At 57.7% G+C, this 21854-nt stretch overlaps 1 protein-coding gene across 3 annotated transcripts in view; it reads left to right on the forward strand.

The window, feature by feature from the left end:
* ADCY3 (adenylate cyclase 3) overlaps positions 1-21854 on the forward strand; it is a 91402-nt gene that overhangs the window by 64049 nt on the left and 5499 nt on the right. For 2 of the 3 annotated variants that reach the window (XM_047852734.1, XM_047852733.1), the window contains exons 4-16: positions 5483-5613; positions 6150-6261; positions 6414-6541; positions 7640-7798; positions 8539-8716; positions 12994-13122; positions 14668-14810; positions 14947-15108; positions 16727-16814; positions 17583-17699; positions 19448-19707; positions 19965-20030; positions 21499-21580. In XM_047852734.1, coding sequence (XP_047708690.1) covers positions 5483-5613; positions 6150-6261; positions 6414-6541; positions 7640-7798; positions 8539-8716; positions 12994-13122; positions 14668-14810; positions 14947-15108; positions 16727-16814; positions 17583-17699; positions 19448-19707; positions 19965-20030; positions 21499-21580 — 1755 coding nt within the window. The remainder of the gene's footprint in view (positions 1-5482; positions 5614-6149; positions 6262-6413; positions 6542-7639; positions 7799-8538; positions 8717-12993; positions 13123-14667; positions 14811-14946; positions 15109-16726; positions 16815-17582; positions 17700-19447; positions 19708-19964; positions 20031-21498; positions 21581-21854) is intronic. The other variant, XM_047852735.1, reaches the window with a different exon arrangement.

Genomic DNA, 21854 nt, shown 5'->3' on the forward strand with positions numbered 1-21854 from the left:
CTCCGAAGGCCAGACTGGGTCGTGGGTCCTAATGTCCTGAGGGATGGCTCAGCCGAACCAGGGACCTCCCTGAGCCCGACGTCCAGGGACTCCCCATATATTTCTCCTCCAGGTAGCAGCGTCGAATGCCAAGTTCCCCACATCAACCGCGTGTTCTTGGGCCACTTTCAGTCCATTGGGTGGCATCACACTGCACACGTGTCCTAGCAGAGGCCTTCTGGAACTGACGCAGCTGGCCTCCCTCACAGACTTGGGGTGGCTCAGCATCTCCGGGCCCTCATGTCTGGCCCTGTTGGTTACACTCAGGGTCCACTGCCAGTCACTGAGACAGGGCCTCACAGCACTGGCCCGTTTTCTCGTGCCCTCAGCCAGTGAGGGGCGGGGGGGATACTGAGGCTGAGGGAGGTCACTGAGGCCTGCCCAGGTCTGTCATGGAGGCCCGGGGGTCCACCTCAGCAGCACCCACCTCCTCTCCTCTGCTGACCCATCAGAAGAAATTCCAGCAGCTGCCACTGGCCCGGCCTGGCCTCCCTGAGCCCCACAGGTGGTCTGGGATGCTGCCGGGCCCCGTGCTGGGGCACCGCGGACGTCTCAGCTCAGCCCCCGTCTGCAAGGAGTAGCCAGGTGCCCTAACAACTCCATGAGCACTGGGGCCCACAGAATGTTCCAGTGGGCTCACCTCTGGGCTTCACCTCTGGGTTTCTAGAACAGTGTTGTCAGGTCCTTGCTAGGAAGATTTGGGCACTTCTTGTGCCTTCACATTTGTAGCGGAACAGCGTCCAGTGTGGGTGGGAGAATTCGTGTGTGAAAAGCACATCCTTTGGTGTAGAAGAAAACACCACCCGTTCTTTTGGTCAAAGAGCCCTGGGTTCCAGTGCTGTCTGTCACTAACTCTGAGGAACCTGGGATAAACCATTTAGCCCCTCCATGCCTTGGTTGGGTCACCTGCAAAATGGAGACAGTATTACACGTATGTAAAAGTCGAGGGCAGATGAGAAAGTCTTAGCAAAGAAGAGGGACGATTTTGATATTGGTCACTGGTGTCCATTTGCCCAGTGAGTTGTGGTATTTGAGAGCTACAGCAAGAAACCAGCCTATGGTGATTGTTCTGTCACTCGGCAACCTAAGAGGGCCTCTGCCTCCTCTCCGTTGTGCGGTGGGGCAGGGGTCCTCCCCGGCCATCAGTCTCCTCCCTCAGCTCACACCCAAGGAGACATGGGGGTCCAAAGCCCGCCCCCCACCCCCGGACTTGCAGGAACGGTTATTACAGACAAGCTGGGGTCAGGGTCACAGCTGGCGGCAACAGAAAGTTTTGTGTTTATTTCCGGTTTAGAAAGTATTTTGAAAAAGCAGCCCCAGCAGTATAACCATATAGCAGTTTTGAAAAACATTTCAGGTTTTCTCAATTCCATTCGCCAGATCAAGTTACCCTTTTGTGTTTCGTGCAGACTCTTCCGCCTTGACTCAGATGCACATGTGGGTCTGTGGTCCCCTTCTCAGGATACGGTTGCTGTCTGGTCGTTTTCTTATCGTGGCACTTTTCATTATGGTCACTTCTGAGGTTCCATAATCTTCCATCTGAAGGATGAGTCCCGGTCGAATGAGCCATCAGCTGGGCATTTGGGCCACTTAGTCTTTTCCTCGAGTATAAGTGAGGTTACAGTGCAGTTCTTGCACACACATCTTTTTACTTTTCTTGGATTATTTCTGTTGGAGAAATTCCCAGGAGAGCTATTGATGGGTCAGAGACTTGGAACATTCTTATGACTTCCGAAACATATAGTAGTTGCTATTTTAGGAAGAGCGGGCTCTGCCTCTATGCCGGGGAGGCCAAGCCACATCCCGCACCTGCTCTGGGTGGCCCTGCACCCCTGAAGACGCCTGGCTGTGTTTTCAGAGAAACTGGGACTGTGGTCAGGGGCACGAAGCACCTCTCAGGACTAGTCTGGCTCCAAGGGAACCCAGAGAAGCTCTTCTGGAGGGTCAGGGTCTGAGAGGGCGGGAAAGGCCTGACCGTGTGGGTAACGGCTGCTGGGGTTGCACAAGCTGGCCCAGCACAGCACTGTGACTTTCCTAATCCTTGGTGTCCCGCGCCCCCTGCTGGCTCACACACCTGAGCGACCTCTTCCCCAGGCTGGCGGGTGCCCCCCACGCTCCTCACACATCTGCCTCTTCCTCCCCCTAGTGAGCACCTGCATGCACCTCTGGTGGGGCGTGGGTGTGGGGAGGGGAGGTGGGGAAGGAGGGAGAGAAAGGCTAAGACACGCATGGAAGCTGGGACCCTTGTTTGCATCTCCTCCGTCATTGTGCCTGACCAGACAGAGCTCCTACTCCTGGCCAAGTGACGCCGAGGACTTTCTGCTCACCTTGAACACCCCACTGGGACTCTTAAGCTATAAACCTGTGGCCAACTTCAAAGCCCAAAGGAGGTTTAGGCCTCATCTTCCTGAGATACCTGCCGACCCCACGCCCTCAGTAACACTTCACCTCAGGTGACAGAAGAGCTGTAATACATTGAGCACTTGCTGTGTGCAGGCACCGTTCTCAGTGCCTTCGGGTCAGGGTCACTTCGTCCTGCCTTCCCAACGAGGAAACCAAGGCACAGGGGAGTTAGCGGCAGCCTGGTGTCACACAGTGAGTCGGTGGCAGTATAGGGAACTGAGGGAGCTGGGCTGTCGGGCTCTTAACCGCCACGCCCTCCTGTCCCTGTCGGCCTGGCACAGACCAGCGCGCCTCACACTCGGGCGGGGACTACGACCCCGGATTCCAGCCCCAGGCTCACTGCCACCTCCCAGCCTGCCTCCTCCCCCCAGGCTGCCCTGAGAGCCCGCAGGGCCCCGGGTCTCTCTGGCTTTTCTCGAAAATCCTCCCGGAGGCTCCTGTTCTTCCCCAGCTGAGCGCTTTCTCCAAGGTGCCTAGGTTTAGTTTGGTTTCAGAAGCCCCCTCGCCGCACACCGGCAGGGCAGACGGGTGTGCCGGGGTGCAGCATCCAGGAGACCCTGTTGCTCCTTCCTGGGCTCAGATGGAGGTCATAACACTGGGGTTATTTCGGCTTCTCATTCCCCTGCAACGCTGCTGCTCGTGAGGGTTTTAGCAGTGCTGGAGACAGCTGTGGAATGGAAGAATAACGGTGGTCGCTGTAAGTGCCAGGCCCGCCGGGCCGAGGGGGCCTCGCTTGCTTACGACGGTGTGATTTCCGCAAGAAGACCGATTCTCCCCACGAAAACCGGGATAAGTGGGAGGGACCTTCCTGTGGTGCGATGGGTGAGCGGGCGGGGGCTCTGGTCTCAGACTGTCCGGGAGCGGAAGGGCAGGGGCTGTCCCTGCAGCAAAGCTGACTTCTCCCAGAGGAGATGAGGCCCCAGCCCTCTGCCCAGACCCTGGGGAGCCTCTTGGGCTGCCCCACCCGGAGGAGAGGAGCAGAACCTCCCCACCTTGGTTCTCCTGCCTCAGAGAAGGTGTGTTTAAAGTACAGGTAGAGCTGGGTTCTCTGGCCTCAGGGCCCGCTGAACACAAGGGAGAACAGGAGCCCGGTGCCCTCACCCTGCCCGGTGCACCCCCGTGCCTGGGGCCCTCACCCTGCCCAGGGCCCTGGTGGGAGACGAGGTCCCCCAGCCCTGTACCCACCAGGCTGGTGTCCCTGCCAAGCCTGTGTTCCTCTGGGGTCCAGTAACCCCTGGGCAGGCCAGGCAGCAGCTCGTGGCGTAGCCCCCAGGTGGCTCCGGCAGCCGGCACTCGACACACAGCCCACCTGGCCCTCCCATGCCTGCCCGCCTTCCTCCTCCCTGTCCGCTGCCCTGTGCGGCATGGTTCCCTCAGAACCACTCCGCCGCTGGGGTCAGACCCTGCCGTGCCTCTGCTCCCAGTCTTGCCTCGGTCTCCTCCCCTACCCCCTCCCCTCTTCTCTCGCTGCTGTGCCCCGCAGGCCTCCACTCAGCCTCGCCGTAGCCCCACTTCCCGGCCTCTATCCTGCGAACCTCAGGTTCTCCCCATCGTCACCTGCCTCCCATCTTGGGGCACAGGGTTCCTGGCACAGCACCCTGCCTGGGCTTCTGGCTCTGGCTTCACCCCCTTGCACCCACTCCCGGGGGCTGTCTCCTGTCCCCTGTCCCTGTTGCTCAACCTGAGCCGTGCTGCGGGGCTGCAGGCTCAACCCATGAGCCAGCTCAGTGTCTGCCTGCCACGCGTCCCAAATCTGCCCTGGTTTTCCCCTCACCTCTCTCTCCTTCTCTATTCCTCACTTAAAGAGGCCGGCACCTTCCACCCAGAGGCCCAAGCCACGGGCCTGTCCCGCCTGCTTGATGCAAGCCGTCACCAAGCCCCACTTTGCCAAGATGACTGCTAACTGGTCACCTGGCCCGCCCTCCTGTGTCACAGCCCTGGGCACTGGGCCTACCCCACAGCTTTCAGGAAGGAGCTCCCTGTTCCTTGCCTGGCACATGGGGCCCTTCAGGATGCGAACCAGGGGTCGGCAGACGTTTTCTGGAAAGCGCCAGAAACCCCTTTCGGTTTTGCAGGCCACGTCTTCTCTGTCACAGCAACTCGACTCTGTTGGAGTGAGGGGGCAGCCAGAGGTGACATGTAAACAAACGAGCTTGGCTGGGGGCGCCCCCCCGCGAGACACTATCTGTGCAAATAGCAGCAGCCAGGTTTGGCCCGCAGGTGGCAGTGTGGACCCCCCCCCCCCCAAACCTAGCCGTGGGGCCGCGGTTCCCTGTTCCCACCCCCATGGAAACCGCTGCAGGTCCCTGAACCTCGTGTCCCAGGTCTCTGTGCCTGGTGTGAGCAGCTCCCTCTGACGAGATGTTCCCAGCATGTCAGTCGGCTAGCCTCACTTCTAGGAAGTGTTCCTGATTGCCCCCAACACCCCCGGCAGACTCTGACACCCACCCTTCTTTGTTACTGCCCGCTGTCCCTCTCCCGTCCGAGCATTTACTGTAATGCACTGCGCTGGGCCTGCTTACCCATCCCCATGAGACCCTCAGCCCTCTGAGGGCAGCGACTCGCTCGTTTTGTGGCATTGGCACGTTATAGCATGCCGCCTGGCACCTAGTCGGTCTTCAGTCATGTTCAGTCAGAATTCTCGGGTGATCGCTCTGTGCAAGGTGGGGTGGGTGACCCAGATCCTGCACCCTCCCGGTGCAGGAGAGAACGGGTCCACGTAGGATCTGCCACCTTTCCTGTGGCATTGAGGACACTCTGGAGGTACAGAACCAAGCTTGGGTTTCTTCATGGATTTCTGACTCCCGTGAGGGCTTTTAAGGTGTGCCGTCACAGCCCTGAGCCTGTTGCTCTGGGCCTCCGGCTGCCTCCCAGTGTGGGGGAGGCCCCTGTAAGGCCCTGTGGAAGGTCAGCTGGTTCCTGGCTGATGTGTGTCACCAGCATCAGGGTGTTTCTTCCCGGAAGTATCCAAACCTGCCCGTGGAAGGGTGCAGACCAGACAGACCCTGCTTCTCCACCAACCCTCTCCTCCTCCTCCCAGGAGAACCTTATGCTTTCCATCCTGCCCAAGCATGTGGCTGACGAGATGCTAAAGGACATGAAGAAGGACGAGAGCCAAAAGGACCAGCAGCAGTTCAACACCATGTACATGTATCGCCACGAGAATGTCAGGTGCGCCGGCCCGTGGGCCTGGGCTCCAAGAGCGGAACAGGGGCTGGGCTTTGTGGGGTCAGTCAAGCACTGTGGGATTCCAGAGTCTTCCCCCAGGACTAGAAGCTAGGCCACGCCTTCAGTGTGAGCCTCGGCCCCCGTGGGAGCAGTCTTGCAGACCAATGCCGAGAATGAGCCGTCTGGGCCATGTAGTCAGTCCCCATCATCGCACAGACGTCACCCAGAGTGCGGGGGTGACGTCTGTGAGGTCACCCAGCCATTCTGGGCCGGCTAGGGGCTAACAGCTGTGTTCCTACCAAGACGGGTGACTTCATCACGGGGCAGGAACAGGCAGCGTGGGGGAAGGAGGCCCGGAGAGGAGAGGCCCACGAGGATAAACTAAACGTCAGAGCCCCGCATTCGCCCTGGGAGTGCCAGGGGCTTGCCACTTTGGGGTCGAGCAGGGACCCCTCTGCTGTGGTCCTGGGGCAGGAGCTGGTGGTGGGGCCAGGCACACTGCCCGGAGCCTCACAGTGGCGCCCTCCCTGCTCTCCCAGCATCCTCTTTGCGGACATCGTGGGCTTCACCCAGCTGTCTTCCGCCTGCAGTGCCCAGGAGCTCGTGAAGCTGCTCAATGAGCTCTTCGCCCGCTTTGACAAGCTGGCGGCTGTGAGTACCCGGCCCCCGCTCAGCCTCCGGCGCGCCGGGGGGCCACCCTCGGGGCTCCCACGGTCACCTCGCACGGGTGCCTGCTCTGCCCCCTGCCCGCCCTCCGTGTCCTCGAGGGACTCAGAGCCACGCCGCACACCCTGTTCTTTCAGAAATACCACCAGCTGCGGATTAAGATCCTGGGAGACTGTTACTACTGCATCTGCGGCCTGCCCGACTACCGGGAGGACCACGCCGTCTGCTCCATCCTTATGGGGCTCGCCATGGTGGAGGCCATCTCGTGAGTGGGGGCCTCTGGGGGGAGGGGCTCTGGACCGCGGGAGAGGCGGGCCTTCCGTGGTCCGGCGTGGGGGCTCGGCGCACCCCAGGCCCCCACGGGACGTGGGTGCCGTGTTGGTCAGCAGGCGGCTCAGCCCCCGGCTCTGGGAAGGGGGGACGTGGCTCGCCTTCTTGCCAGCTGAGGGGCCGAAAGCCTTCTGTGGCCTCTGAGGGCCCCAGCCTGCATCCACTGTTGTTTTCTAGAGAAGTGGCAGTCGTGGTAAAGGCTGTCACACCTCCTCACGCTGGTTTGGAGTCCCCCCAGACTCCCCGTCCCTTCTCTTCGTGTTTTCTCACTGTGAGCTTCCAGGCCCGTCTCAGGTCGGAAAGTCCGAGTGTGGCGGCAACGTGGGGCAGCAGAGGTGGGACAGGGCCCCGGCCTCTGCTCTGGGCTCCCAGCCAGGGCTCCTGCCTCCGCCACTGGGAGGACGCTGCCCTCTCCCCCCTCGCCCTCCCCTGTCGCTGTCACATTGCAGGTGGCTTAGAGGCCCCAGCAGGCAGGCCCTGGCTGGGATCAGGCACCAGGAGGGAAGGGGGCTCCTTGCTGCAGTTTCCCACCCCACCACCAGGATGGAGGCCGGGGTGGGGGCGGGGGCGTGGGACACCTTAACACCAGAGGGCGGTTTTGCATTGTTACCATCTTCTGGATTAGAGCTTCTCTGACATTGGCCTAGACACAAATGCTGTGCTGGGAACGTGTGGGGGGTGGGTAGTTCAGGATCATTCACCTCCACTTCCCTCACCTCGGGGCAGCTTTCCCTGTTGCGCGGGCGCCTGGTACAGGTGGACGCGGGGAGGTAGCGGCCATTATTCTGTGGCTTCCTGCCTGCACCCCCATCACGCTAACTCGCGACGCGAGCCTGGGCCCGGGCCGACCTGCTGGACCCCTAGCCACAGGTCACTTAGCTGAAGTGCAGGCAGAGAGCTGTGGAGTGCCCAGCGGTGCCCTCGGCCTGGAGTGGGAGAAAGCCAGTGCAGGACTCTTCCCGCAGGGCACAGAGGGCCGGCCACCTTGCCACGGCCATGCCCGACCCTCCTCCTTTCCGTGTGTGCCTGGCAGGTACGTGCGGGAGAAGACGAAGACTGGGGTGGACATGCGTGTGGGGGTGCACACAGGCACGGTGCTGGGGGGCGTCCTGGGCCAGAAGCGCTGGCAGTATGACGTGTGGTCCACTGATGTCACTGTGGCCAACAAGATGGAGGCCGGTGGCATCCCCGGGTGAGCGAGCATCTCCTTCCCGGTGGGCGGGCGTGGGTGCTGAGGGAGGGGACCGTCCATCCGTCGGGGCTGGGACTCAGCCGGGAGACACCCAGGAGCAGTGTTCTTCCTCGGGGTGCCTGCCTGCTTGCCCCGGGCCCAGCTGCCTCCTGCCTGGGCCTCTGCAGCCATGTGTCCTCGTCCCCGTCCTCTCCTTGTGGGGCCACAGATGCCGGCACAGACGTAGCCTCCAAGGCTCCCCGCAGGGCGCCAAACCCGAGGAACAGGTTCTGACGTGGTGCCCACCTGGCTCGAGCTCCTTTATACCAGCAGCCAGTCAGGGCGGACGGGCCGAGGACGCAGAGGAACCCTCCCCGCCTGGGTCAGGGAGCGGCCCTCCGGGGCAGTCAGGGTTCTGTCCCTCAGTGGTGACTCCCCAGAAACGGGTAACAACCCCCTGACAGCGGGTGGGAGCCATATGAGGTGCATAACGGTAGGATCACCACCGAGTTCAGAGCGGCCTTCTACGCTCCTCACCTGGCCCGGTGCTGCGGGCAGCCTGAGGGTGTTTCCTTCCTGTTTCGCGGATGTGGCACTGAGGCCCAGAGGGGCAGGGGCCACACGGCCCTCACAGCCAGTTAGCACCGGGGCGCCCCGGCTGGAGCTCTGGTGGCACGTGTGTCCCCGCCTCCCCGGCAGCCTTGGGCTTCGGGGTGGCCCGACCCTCCGCTGACGGTCCCGGGCCTCTTGCTGCCGTCTAGGCGTGTGCACATCTCCCAGAGCACCATGGACTGCCTAAAGGGCGAGTTCGATGTGGAGCCGGGCGACGGGGGCAGCCGCTGCGAGTACCTGGACGAGAAGGGCATCGAGACCTACCTCATCATCGCGTCCAAGCCAGAGGTGAAGAAAACAGCCGCCCAGCACGGCCTCGATGGCCCGGTGAGTCCCCTGCCCGCCTCGCACGGGACGTGGAAAGGCAGGGTTCGAGAAGCAGGGCCTGGGGAAGAGCGGGCGGGGCCGTGGGGGGCACCCTCGCAGGGGGAAAGCGGGCTCCGGGGGGAGTAGGGCACATGGCTCCCGGCAGGCTGACGGTGAGTGGTACAGCAGAGGACAGGCGCCCGGAGAGGTGTACGTGGCACTCGGGAGAGCAGCTGGCTAGGGAAGGGCTCCCTGCGTGGAGGAGGCAGTCACAATCACAGGAGAGACGTGGGCACCCAGGGAGCGAGTTCGAGGAGTGAGTGAGGATGCCAGGGGCAGGCACTGAGGTTGGCTTGGTCACGGAGGAGAACCGGGCTGGGAACTTTGCGGGGCGGGAAATGAGAAAAGAACCGGATGGAAGCAGTGAGGCCGTCCTGCCCTGGCCTCTCTGCTGACTTCCTGCATCTCGTCAGACCCAGTGCCCTCAGCAGCTGCCCCCACCAGCCTCCTGACGGGCTGTCTGGTTAGAAGCCACCAGTGGCTGCTGCAGGAATTGGGCCATCTGTCATCCTCTGCTGAGCCTGGAAGGCATTTTGCTCCTCGAAGCTTTGCGCTTAAAAACCCCACCAGTCGTGGGAATTTGACAGTTGGGGGGTTTGGTGCTCCCAGAGGTGGCACGTGGAGACCATCCCATGGCCGAGGCTTTGTCTCATGGTGGCTAAAGCAGGGCTTGAGCTGGTCCGGTGAGGTTTCTGTGGCTGAAGACGTGACCCCTGTAAAGTCTGGAAAGAAAACTAGACGCCTTCCCCCCTCCCCTACGTGTATGTGATGACTAGCAAATGAAACACAAACAGAAGATTCATCCGTTTAAATCGAATTGCAGCCACTGTTTCGTGAGTACTTCCGTTTCTCCGTAATTTCACTTAATCCTCAAGACAGCCCTGGGAGAAGGGGGCTGTCGTCATACCCACTTTACAGAGGAGGAAACTGAGGCCCAGAACTTTGCGTAAGTTGCAGACCTGGTAGGTGGCAGAGCAGGGCCCTGCCCCCGACCTGCCAGCCACCCCGTAACCCAGAATGTGGGCGCCCCCGTGTGAAGGCGTTCACACGGACTCCGCACTGGGAGGCCTGCACATGTGGGCACCGCCTCACTCCTGAGTAATTTAAAGTCCCACGAGGTGCCCGTGTTAAAGCAAAGGACACTTCAAGGTATTTTGGGCTGCATGTGAAGTCTGAGCTACAATTAAATGCTCCAAGGAACTCAGAAAAGTAGGAAGCTGTTTTTCAGAAAAGTAGGAACCAAGACTTGACCTTGCCACAGAATTAACAAGTTCATTCATATTTTTAAGAGTGCTCCTTGGGGAACTGTAACATACTCGCTGGAACGCATTGAAAATGTCTCTTCAAAGCTGTTCTACCAGACAGTAATCGACAGTAATTTAAGCAATCAGCTACTTTTGTAAAGCGGTAGGAGATTTGTAATTCCTGGCATACAAAATTTTTAAGAAACTGAGCAATGTTATTCCTTTCAAAACTTACCCACAAATTTGGTTTTACCGGGGCGGGGGGGGGCCACCTTGGAGTCACAAAGCAGTCAACACGTCCTTGGGGTAGCACTCATTCCGCTGTGTTCTGATCTTGTATTTTATTTCGCTTCTTCTGATCACCCTTGCATGGCGTGTCATTTGGCTCAGGGGTTTTCCTCAGCACCTGGCACCCCTCCGAGAGTGCAGATGAGGGAAGGGAGGCCCAGGGAGCCTGGGCAGAGCCCGTCTCCATGGAGCCGTTGTGTTTGAGCCATTCTTCCACTTGCAAATGAGAGAAAAGTTGAGTCTGTGGTTGCATGGCTTAAAACATCAGCTCTGAAGCTGTGAGCCAGCAGGAGACGGCCCATGGCGAGGCCGCGGCCTGAACAGGACGGAGCACGGGCACTGCGGGTCGAGAGAACCGACCTCTTCTTCTTAAGCGTACCGTCACACAAGACAGCCGGCACTGGTTCCCGTGGAAACGTGAATGGTGTTCTGTTTTCAGCACTTCTCTCAGTGACACTTTGTGGCCATTCAGGTTCTCAGTACTTTTGTAAAGTTGAATTTTAACAGTTTTTCTCCGAGAAAATTATTTTAAAGTTTATCTTGAGAGAGAGAGAGAGAGAGAGAGAGCGTGTGCGCACATGTCGGGGAGGGGCAGAGAGAAGGAGAGTCAGAATCCCCAGCAGGCTCCGCGCCCCCAGCGCGGAGCCTCATACGGGGCTTGAACTCATGAACTGTGGGATTGTGACCTGAGCCGAGCTCAGAGAGTCAGAGGGTTAACCAAATAAGCCACCCAGATGCCCTGTTAACAGTTTCTTACTGCCCCTTCCTGAAAATATCAATTTCTCGAAGTAGAAAGGCTGGGTTAAGGTTTCTGCACATGGAAAGCTTTTACCCCCGCTCGTCACCACCTGCCTCCCACCCCCGGAGGGCACCCTCACTGCCCAGCTCTTTACTCACTTTTAGGTTTGTTCATTTGAAAGACAGAACCGTGATAGGCCACTGTTGTAACCTCATTTCTGTAATCATTAGTAAGGCTGGACGCTTACCGTGGCTGTCAGCTAGGTTGACAGCTAGGTTGTCAGCTAGGTGTTTTCTTCTGTGCTTTATGTGGCCTTTGAGGGCCCGGTCCCCTCTCTGCTTTGTAGGGGCTCTTTGTTTATTAGAGAAGTGAACCCTGGCTCATGCGGTGGCCGGCAGCCATCGGCGGGGCATCCGCCGTGTGCCGGCGCCGCTGTGTCACAGGGAACTCGAACGTTCGGCTGTGGTCGGGAGCTCCCGCCTCCTATGTTCTCTGCAAGGCGACGTGGCGGCCGCCAGGGCACGCAGAACTCATCACAGCCCGTGTAGCTCGTGTGGTCGACAACTGTTCAGGAAGTCCTCATGATGAGTCCTTCCCGAGTGTTAAAAAGCTTCCAGACCTCTCCCTGCGCACACTGCCCTTGTTGTCAGGCCCGCCCGCTCTCTCTGTCTCACATGCCATCTCTCATGATGCCCAGATTTCCACCTCGGCCCCAGCTGTTGCCTGCACTCACCCTGTGGCCCCTGTAAGTGTCCATCTGCACAGACACGGGGGAGCTCGGTCCCCAGGTCCGAGGCCCAGTGCCTGCCGGTCCCTCCGCCCTCCCGTCTCCGTCAGCCACAAGTTCATTCTTTCAACAGTTCATACCAAAAACTGAACACATGCTCGAGCCCTCTCTTTGCCGTCCACAAGCGTGTTCTGTTGACCCCTCCTGTGAAGGAGAGCTCTGACCGCCCCCCCCCCACACCCCCTCACAGCCACCCCCGTCTGGGCCACCAGGGGCTGGGCTGCTGACCTGGCCCCGGTGCCCCGTCCCCATGGCAGGCAGTGTTCCTGCTGAGGTGTCGGGTGAAGTCCTGTCACTTGTGTTGGTCTCCATCTCACCCGGAGGGAAAGCCCGAGCCCTGCGGAGGCCAGGAAGGCCCGGCATGGCCAGGCCCTCGCCGCCCTGCTCTGCCTTCACTCACCGTCCCGGCAGCGGCTCTGACCTCCCGGCAGCTGCTCAGGCCCATTGCCGGGCCTTTGCACCAGCTTCTCCCTCTTCCCAGGGCCTCTGTCCCCACAGAGCCAGGTGATTCGCTCCTTCAGGCCTTCGCTGACCTCCTCTCCACTGTCCCGCTCCCCTGCGATCCTGTGCCCCTTTCCTGCTTTATCTTTCTCCAGAGCACGTACCCTCCTCTTACGCGCTCTGCTAATTTTACTTACTTGCTTCCCTGTTGTCTGCCTTTCCTCAGTAGAACTGAGGAACAGTAGAGCTGTCCCGGTCAGGACGTTCTGTGTGTATCCCCAGGAGTTAGAGCAGTTCCTGTCACAGAGCAGGGACTCAGTAACACTGCTGCCCTGTGTTTCAGCGTTTAACTTACTCTGTCAAGGAAGAGTACTTAATCGCTGGGGACATGGGCTTGTGGAATTTATTCAGACTTTCGGAAGGCATCTGACGGGCTCTACACCAAAAAAAAGACCTCTGTGAATCACTGTGTCAAGCGACTGTTTCAGAAATAGGAGTTGGAACAATAGGGTTTTTCTCTGCTTTGAATAATTTTACTCGTGGAAAAAGATACCAGAAAAGTACAGCATTTTAAAATTAACGTTCTAGAGGAGGAGTCAAACGGTAACTTCTTTAGAAATTAGAGCTTCCGAACTCTAGTGGGAAGATTCCAGACCGATAGTGCGTGGACCAACCAGGTCTGCTGGGGCCGGTGGGCGGCTGGGTCCAGTGCCCCGACAGCCACGTCTTTCCACCGCAGGCCCTGCTGAATGGAGCGCCAGCTTCCTCAAAGCCCAGCTCTCCCGCCCTCATTGAGACCAAGGAGCCCAACGGAAGCATCCACACCAGCGGCTCCACGTCGGAGGAGCCCGAGGAGCAGGATGCCCAGGTGTGTGCGGGGCGGGGGGCCAGGGCTATGGGCAGGGGATGGGGTGGGGAAGGTTGCTGCAGGAGTGGGAGACTGGCCTGGGCTCTTCTCCTTTTTACCGGTGCCACCTTGGGCGTCACCTCCTACCCTGGTTCCGCTGTCTCCTCCTGGGGTGGAGGGGGACAAGTCCAAAGAGGTGCTCACCTCGGAGGCCTTGTCTAGCCCTCCTGTCCAAGAATCCTGTGGCTTTGAGGGCAGCGAGGACATCCGTGGAGAATTCTGTAGGATTCAACCAAGACTGTTCTGGAAGTGAGACTTCAGGGTGGGCCCACCTCTCTGTTCCACAAGTCCCATGAACAGTGGCAGGGGTTTCTGGAGGAATTAACATGCTTTCTGCCCTGAGGACAGGGCCCATCTTGGGACAGCGTCCAGGACCTGTCCGTTACTAAAGAGCTTCCTGGGCCCACTCAGTGATAAAGGCAGGTCCTGGGAGACGGGGGTCTCTACCTTGCTCAGGTGAGCCTTCTGGCAGCCGCACCGTTCTCACTGCCGGGCGGCGGCGGGTGGGGGGCAGACGAACGGCCCTGGCGCCTTGAGATGAGGGGGCTGCAGAGCAAGAGGGGAGACAGGGCTGAAAGTTCACGGAGGTTTTCTGGATCACCGTGACGTTCAGCAATTGTGATTTCCTTGATAGAAGGTGGAAATGTAGACTCGACATAACTCGTTAACAAGAACGCACATCCTTTTAGCAGCTTGTAATTTTTCTGTCCTCACGATTAGCCACACTCCCCAGCATGCGCTTCAGGGACAGAGGTTCTTGGTGCTGGAACAGACCTTCCTCGTCATTTTATAGAGGAGAAAGCTGGAGCTGGGCAACACGAGTGACATGGGATCAAATTGGCAACCAGTGGCACGCCCGAGCTTAGGACCGGGCTGTCTTGGTTCTGGCTTCCAGATACATCTGGACCGGCACAGACAGCGCTAACGGGCCCGGTCTCAGTTACCATTTGGGCTGATGGCCGTGTAATCACAGTCTGGGGTCATACTTTTGGAGCTGATGCTTTTCCTCTGTGTGAATTAAAATGGTAGAAGTCCCCCAGCCCCGCCACCCCACCAGTGACAAGGGTGTCCCTTCTTCTCCCAGCACTTTCCCCCTCAGACCTTCCTCCCCCAAATGAACCAGATGTGCACTCCCTTAAGCCCTAGGGTTGGGGGTCATTCACGTCCCAGGGACGCCGATTGCGTGGCTGTGTGGGACCCCGTCCTCGTAGCAGGATGTGCCGGGACTGCGCTGCCCCACATGCTGCCGTTAGTGGCTGGTCACTGCAGAGCCACGGTCCTGGGAAACCAGGAAGGACTGTGGCTTTGGGTCCAGACCCAAGCAAGATGGAGCCGTGTGGGGGCATAGGGAAGACTTCCTGTAAAGTGGTTTCTAGAAGGGCTTAGTTAGTCCTCCTGAGTGTGATCCCTTTTGTTACCCCCGCCCCCCGGCCCCTGCACCACCCTCTTTCCCCAACTCCACCCCCACTCCTCCCACCCACCCCCACCCCGGGCACTGCCTTGCAGGCGGACAATCCCTCGTTCCCCAACCCGCGCCGGAGGCTGCGCCTTCAGGACCTGGCTGATCGAGTGGTGGACGCCTCTGAGGACGAGCATGAGCTCAACCAGCTACTCAATGAGGCCCTGCTTGAGCGAGAGTCCGCCCAGGTGTAAGTGGATCCTCTGCATATACCTTGTAGGCCCTGACTTGGGGTTCAGGAAGTTAGCCATCTTGAATGGGGCCCCTTCCTGTTAGGCCAAGGCAGATGTGACATCCGTGTTTCATGGGACGTGTTTCCACCGCAGAGTGAAGAAGAGAAACACCTTCCTCCTTTCCATGCGGTTCATGGACCCCGAGATGGAAACCCGCTACTCCGTGGAGAAGGAAAAGCAGAGTGGGGCCGCCTTCAGCTGCTCCTGTGTTGTCCTGCTCTGTACGGCCCTGGTCGAGATACTCATCGACCCCTGGTGAGGAGGGCATGGGGGGAGCCGATAGGCCAGGAAAGAGGAAAGGTGATGAGCATCCTAGGCCAGAGGTGTAAAGGGTGTGAGTGCATCATCTGGAGCCTGACACTGGGGCAAAAACCTGGTCTCTTCCTCACCTCGGTGGAACAGCCCCAGCCGATCTCGGGCCCAGGTGTAGCTAGGACTGTGCCCTGGACCCCCTTCCTTCTGTCTACCTCGGGTTCCAGAATAGCACTAGCCTTAAAACCAGGATGGAGAAAGCCGAGGGGTAGAGAGGGGCCCAGGAGGATGGAGGCCTTGGCTGTGTGGGCCTCAGTGGTTCTTGGGACGAGGAGACAGAAGATGGGGACCCTCTTCAACCTCAGTCGTCAAGGCTGATCTGGCTTCCCATTCTTGCCTTATCTTAGCAGGTGATTTTAAGCTCGGGGCACAAACGGATTTCTGCAACACAGCAGCAGGTCCTCTGGGGCAGGGGGGGATGTTCTGGAGTCCTTGCCCCAACCGTTGAGGCCCGAGTAAAGGTCAGAGGTTCCCCTCCCCGTGGCCCATCAGCAGCTCACTCCTGCACGGGGTTCCCCCTCAGAAGGAGGCGGGCGGAGCCCTGTCCCAGTTACAGTTGGGGGCACCGTAAGGAGCCTCGGACTTAGTCGCAGGTTTCTAGACACGGCTTCGTTGCCTATTTGTTGTACGGCCGTGTCTCTAAGGTTCCCGGAGTATCAGTTTACTCATCGGTAAAGCCAAAGATGATGATGGTAATAACAATTTGAAGATCATAATGCCCGCTCTCCTAACTCCCAGGACTGTTGGAAGGATCAAAGCCATTCATTCGCTGCACAGGAATTTACGGGCTGCTCTGTGCCCGGCGCTGAGGTCTAGGGATATGCAGCGAGGACAGCGTACAAACAGCCCCGCTCTCGTGGAACTTCCATTCTAGCAGAGGGAGGCAGACGTAAACAATTGAATAATCAAAACACGTATGCAGACAGGGGCAGGTGGCATGGATAAAAGTCAGGTGAAGAAGGGAGCGGGGAATGCTGGCGGCGAGTTTAGTTGTGTCGGCGTTTGTGTACGACCCCGGGCGGAACGGCCTCACCGACAGGGCGATACTTCAGTAGAGACCGAGAATCCGAGAATCAGGCGCTGGCTTGGCAACAGAGGTTCCTAAGGAACCGAATGGTGGGGGTGTGAGTACGGGAAGGATCTGGAGACCCCGAGTTTCTCGGAATTGAGAAGGTGGGTGTGGAAGTCCCTGCTCAGCTGTGAAGCTCTGTGCGGTCGGCAGAGGGGAGGCCTTGCCACCCTCGGCTGCAGGGGAGAGGCTCTGTCCCCCGCTCTCCCTTCATGGCAGGGCGCTCATTCCTGAGAACCCCGTGTTTCTCCTGGGCCCTGCCCAGGGCATCTGTGCCCCAGCAACAACTACCGCTGGGGAGGGCTGCACATGCCCAGGCCCTGCACTCAGGGCCTCCGTCCCGTCTCCACAACAGGAGGCAGGGCTCTGTGAACGTTTCAGGTGCCAGCGTGGAAGGGCCTGCCCTCTCCCTCCTCCTCTTCTCTCCTGGCCCTTCACCTGATCTCACTGACCCATCTGCTCCCCTCTCTCATTGTCGTCTCCCCTTCACAGGCTGATGACAAACTACATGACCTTTGTGGTCGGGGAGGTTCTCCTTCTGATCCTGACGGTCTGCTCGCTGGCCGCCATCTTTCCCCGGGTAAGAGCCGCTTCCCCTTTGACTCCGAAGCCTTCTGCAAGTGCAGGTGGCATCGACGGAGTTCTGCATCCTGTCAGATCCTGACAGATACGCTGCTTTTATTAGGATGGTGCAGGCATTTACCCATTCATTCATTTGTCCCACACCGGTCATTCATTCGCTCCAGCTGAGCAAGCAGGGGTGTGTAAGCCAGAGTCCGGATAAATGGGGACCTGCGTAGAAAAGCAGCAGAGGCCCCGCCGGAAGGGGGTTGGTCCCGATTGTGACGTGCAGCGAAAGCCAGACAAAGGGACTGGGACGTTCTCCTGTAAGCACCGGGGTCCCATGCAGAGTCTGGGATCAGAATGACCAGAGAAAAACAGTGTTTTAGGGAAGGGGGTCTGGCAGGCGACTTGCCGGGTCATTTGCAGGACTTAGGGCACACCGACCCAGGAAAGGCAGGAGCAGCCAGGCAAAGATGGCTGGCCCCGAACATTGTTCCCTGACGTGGCCTTGCCGCTTGGACTTACGGAGCGGGCTGCCGCTGCTGGCACTGCCCACAGCCTCCTGGGCTGGTCTCCGTGTCTGCTCCAGAAAGGGCTCTGGTATCTGGAGGCCCCGCTGTATCATAGACCCCTCCGGTGGGACTGATACAGAGCCTCCTGCACCACCTCCTCAGGTCTGCCGGTCAGTTTTTGGCTGACTCACAGGCAAAGGGTCATTAGCAGCCATATTTACAGGAGAGAAGACTGTCAAAGGCTCATGGCCCCTGAAATTCCATTCTTCTAGGCCTTTCCTAAGAAGCTTGTGGCCTTCTCGACTTGGATCGACCGGACCCGCTGGGCTAGAAACACCTGGGCCATGTTAGCCATCTTCATTCTGGTTATGGCAAACGTTGTGGACATGGTGAGCTCCAGCTGTCGCTGTAGAAGGGACACCCCCTCTCTCAGTGGAGAAAGGCTTCTGTATTGGCCAGCATGAGCAGTTTGTCAACCGGTCCTCCCAACTAGACATGGCTGAGTTTCCTAAACAGATTATCTTGGCCAAATGGAGGGCGTCTTCTACCCCGGAAACCTGAGACTGACCTGTTGCCCCCAGCTCTGTGCTCTCCCAGAGTGCAGGAGCCCGACACCATGCTCCAGATCCTGTGTTGGATGTTGACTCATTTAATCTAACAGTCCCAAGAGGTGTTGGTACCATTGCCTACAGCCTCAAGGCTCAGAGAGGTTAATTCACTTGTTTTAGGTCACATGGCCAGTAAGTGGCAGAGTAAAGGACTGAGCAGTTCTAAACCCCAACGCTGTGAAGAAACTCCCTATCTCGCTGCTCAAGGGGCACAGTACTTGTATGCGTTCTGCATATCTGAAGTGTTCCCTACAGTGTGGTGAAAGCCAGGTATCTAAAGGGTATCTAGGGGGCAGGTAAGCCCGTTCCGCTAAAGGAGCTCTCCTGTTTGGCCTTCGTCCATTTGAACGTTGCCAGACCTTCCTAGAGCCCAAATGGCTTGGGGCAGACAAATCCTCTTCTCTGCTCTCCTCAATTCACGGAGAAGCGGCAGGTCCCAAGGGGGCAGCCAGATGCTTTCCTGGGGAGAGGGGACAGCAGTTGGAAACCCCGATCTATTGACTCAGAGCCGCCAGTCATTTGCTGAGCATTGGCAGCTTGGAGCTATCGTTGACTTTCTTGTCATTCGTCACGGCTCCCGACAATTTTGGCAGTATTATATACACTCTTAAAAAGTCCTACGTTTTCCAAATAAATCTTATAGCACTTGCTTTATTTTCTTTAAAAATTGAAGCACAGGAAAAAAAAAAAACAAAACAAAACCTCACCATGGAGACTGAATCTGGTGGTAGTAGAGGTGAAAAATCCCTAGGGCCAACTGAGCCAAAGTCCAACTAGAATGAGAAGCTGGGGGCTCCAGAACCTAACACGCCCCTGGTCGCACGATGCGCGAGCGCAGGGAAGAGAAGCCCCAGGCCCCTAGCATGTCTGAACCCACCTGGAGCCTGGTGCCGGGTCATGGACAGCGGGAGAGCCCGTTGCCAATAGAGGGGTGCAAGACCAGGGAGGTATAGGAAAACTTTTCACGTGCTGAGAACTTCCCCAAAGGCAGATGAGCACCAGCGGTTGCAAGTTACAGAAAGTGGGTTGGATTCAGTTTATGGGTGCACTTTCCCTTGACTCCATGTGCTGGGCAGCAGGACTTGAGAAACGGAAGTGTTTGCGCGGAGACTGGCTGCCATTGCGGTGACGCTGTGGGGGAGCCCCCTTCCCCCTCAAGCAACAGTGTGGTGTGGGCAAGAGCATTTGTATTTGAAACTGAAATACTGGACTCCTGGCTCTGGCTTTACCACTTGCCCATTGTGCTGTTTTGTGCAAGTCCAGCCTCTCTGAGTTTTCTATACAAAGGTGGCAATAGCAAAAATACTGGAATTTTCATAGACGTCAAATGAGAGACGGTTAAGCTCTTAGTAGGAACTAGTGGCCTTTGTATCATTCCTTGGTAAGTTTTCCCATCTGTCAGTGTTTCTGAGGGAGCTGTGGGAAGTGGCAGCTGAAAGGACACTGCCGTGCACAGCCCTCTCTGACCAGTGTCTGCTGTCCCCCTGTACCCTGTGTTCTCCCCCTGCCACCCCGGGCCTGCCCTCCAGCTTAGCTGCCTGCAGTACCACACAGGCCCCGTCAACAGCACCGCAGGGACGGAGGCAGAGGATGGCTGCGTAGAGAACCCCAAGTATTACAGCTATGTCGCTGTGCTGTCCCTCATCGCCACCATCATGCTGGTGCAGGTCAGCCACATGGTGAAGCTCACACTCATGCTGCTTGTCACGGGTGCTGTGGCCGTCATCAACATCTACGCCTGGCGCCCCATCTTTGATGAATATGACCGCAAACGTTTCCAGGAACATGAGTAAGATGAGGCCTCTTTAGGGGTCTGTTTTGTCTCCTTCCTCCCCCCGCCGCCCAAGTCTCCACTTCAGGGTCATGGGCCTTGGGCTCCTTCGAGGCTTAGATGGGAATCGGGGTTCGTGGCTTCTCACAGATACGCCTCTGAGATCCTTTCCATTCTCGATGAGTGGAAGATCGCGGCTGCCTCCATGTTCAGCTTCTGGGCATCAGCCTCTTGTACTCAGGTGGGGCCTGAGTGTGCGATTATCTGTCCAACAGCTTTCCTGTGGTCGCCTTAGAGAAGATGCAGGTACTTTCCACCCCTGGGCTCAACGGCACTGACAGGTAAGGGCAACTGCTTTCCCCGTTTGGTCTGCATTTAGTCTCCCTTTCTTCTAGAGACAAGAGAAGGCCATGATCTCACCCCTTCAAAGGCACACGATGTGGGAGATTTATTAGAGCAGTATGTGTTTCTGTAGGAGGGGTAGGAGGGCTGGAGCAGAGGCGGAATGACCTGGGTACGGACCAGAGAGCGAGCCGGGAGAGCAGCTCAGATCAGAGAGCGAGCCGGGTCAGAGAGCGAGCCGGGAGAGCAGCGGCAGTGTGGTGTAGGGGGTCAGGTGGAGGCCGGGCTCAGGTGAGGGGAGAGGCAACAGACGGCCAAATGGATGTGATAGCTGCATTTAATGAGGAGGGAAAGAGCACTGCACTTGATCTAGAAGGCATGGATTCTTCCCCAGCTGCAGGAGTCCTCTCAGGGGCCGCAGGCAGGCCATCGTTCAAGTCCGTTTCACAACTTGAAGAGGATAGTGGACTAGAAGTTCTCCAGGGTCCCTTCTAGCGCTAAAGTTTTAGAATTTTATGATTCAGTGCCTTGACTAGACTTTTAAGTAAGTTAAAAAAAAAAATTACCTAACAGAATTAGGGTAGAAGAACTGAATAGACCCTTCACAAAAGAAGAAATCTAAATGGCCACTAATAAATGAAAGGCACTCACGTAATCAAGGAAATGAAAATTAGGACCAGGACAAAATACCACTACATACCTACCCGTTTCTCAAGAGTTAAGAAGTCTGGTAATATCCAGTACGATGGTAACACACACGCTCCTGATGGGAGTATAAATTGCTACAACCGTTTTAGAAAACCATTTGGAGTTATTTAGTGAGGTTGCAAATAGACCTATGATCCGGCAATTCTGCTGTTCTGTACGTTCCTTCCAGAAACCCATGCACATCTGTACGTCCCAGGACGTGTGGGCAGAAACGTCCGGTCGTGTTCATCATAGCTACACACACACACACACACACACACACACACACACACACACACGTCCAAAGCAGGTGAAGCCAACCCAGATCCTATCAACAGCAAATGGGTATACAAATTGTGACCTACTCATGCAGTAGGCTACTATGCGGTAATGAAAACCGTTAGCGCCGTACAAAAATGTGAAGTTATAAAGCAGCATGATAAAACGGTGCCTTAGTTCCATCACTCTGATGCTCATCTCGCCTTTCTCCAGAGGCTTCCGTGGTTGCACCTACTTCTGTTATCAATCAGTTGCAGTGTTTACTAAAACATCGAGGGAGTGGCCCTGGTGTGGATTCCAGGAGCTGCCCCGCAGGGCTGCCTATTAGGAGCCCAGTGATTAAGATTTACCTGTGAGTCCAGGCTTGATATGAAGGTGCTTAAGGAGCCGGGAGAAGTTTCTGGAGCCCAGGGTGACGGGAAGGGCACAGCCCAGTTGGAGGAAGTGAAGCTGCCTTCCAAGATGGCAGCAGGGGTGGATGAATTACTGTCTGTCCCACAGGCTGCCCCTGGTGCCTTCTAAGTACTCCATGACAGTGATGATCTTCATCATGATGCTGAGCTTTTACTACTTCTCGCGCCATGTGAGTGCCCACACACCCTCCTCTCCCGTCTTTGTGCACAATCCGTCAGGGTTTCTTAAAAAAGCAGTCTCAGGATCTAAGAACCCCGGCTCCTCGGGAGTGCTGGTTTCCCTTACCCAACTTGGCATGTGGCCCTGGCCAAACCATCACCCCCTCCTTTTTCTGGTTTCCTCCCTTGTAATACAAGGAGAACAGTTCGTTACTTCTTTCTTCTGACTTCCCCCAGCATGCTGAAGGAAGCATACAGTGGAGGCATAAAAGCTTGGAGAAAATC

The sequence above is a fragment of the Prionailurus viverrinus genome, chromosome A3, assembly GCF_022837055.1.
Source record: "Prionailurus viverrinus isolate Anna chromosome A3, UM_Priviv_1.0, whole genome shotgun sequence".
Taxonomy (NCBI): Eukaryota; Metazoa; Chordata; class Mammalia; order Carnivora; family Felidae; genus Prionailurus; species Prionailurus viverrinus.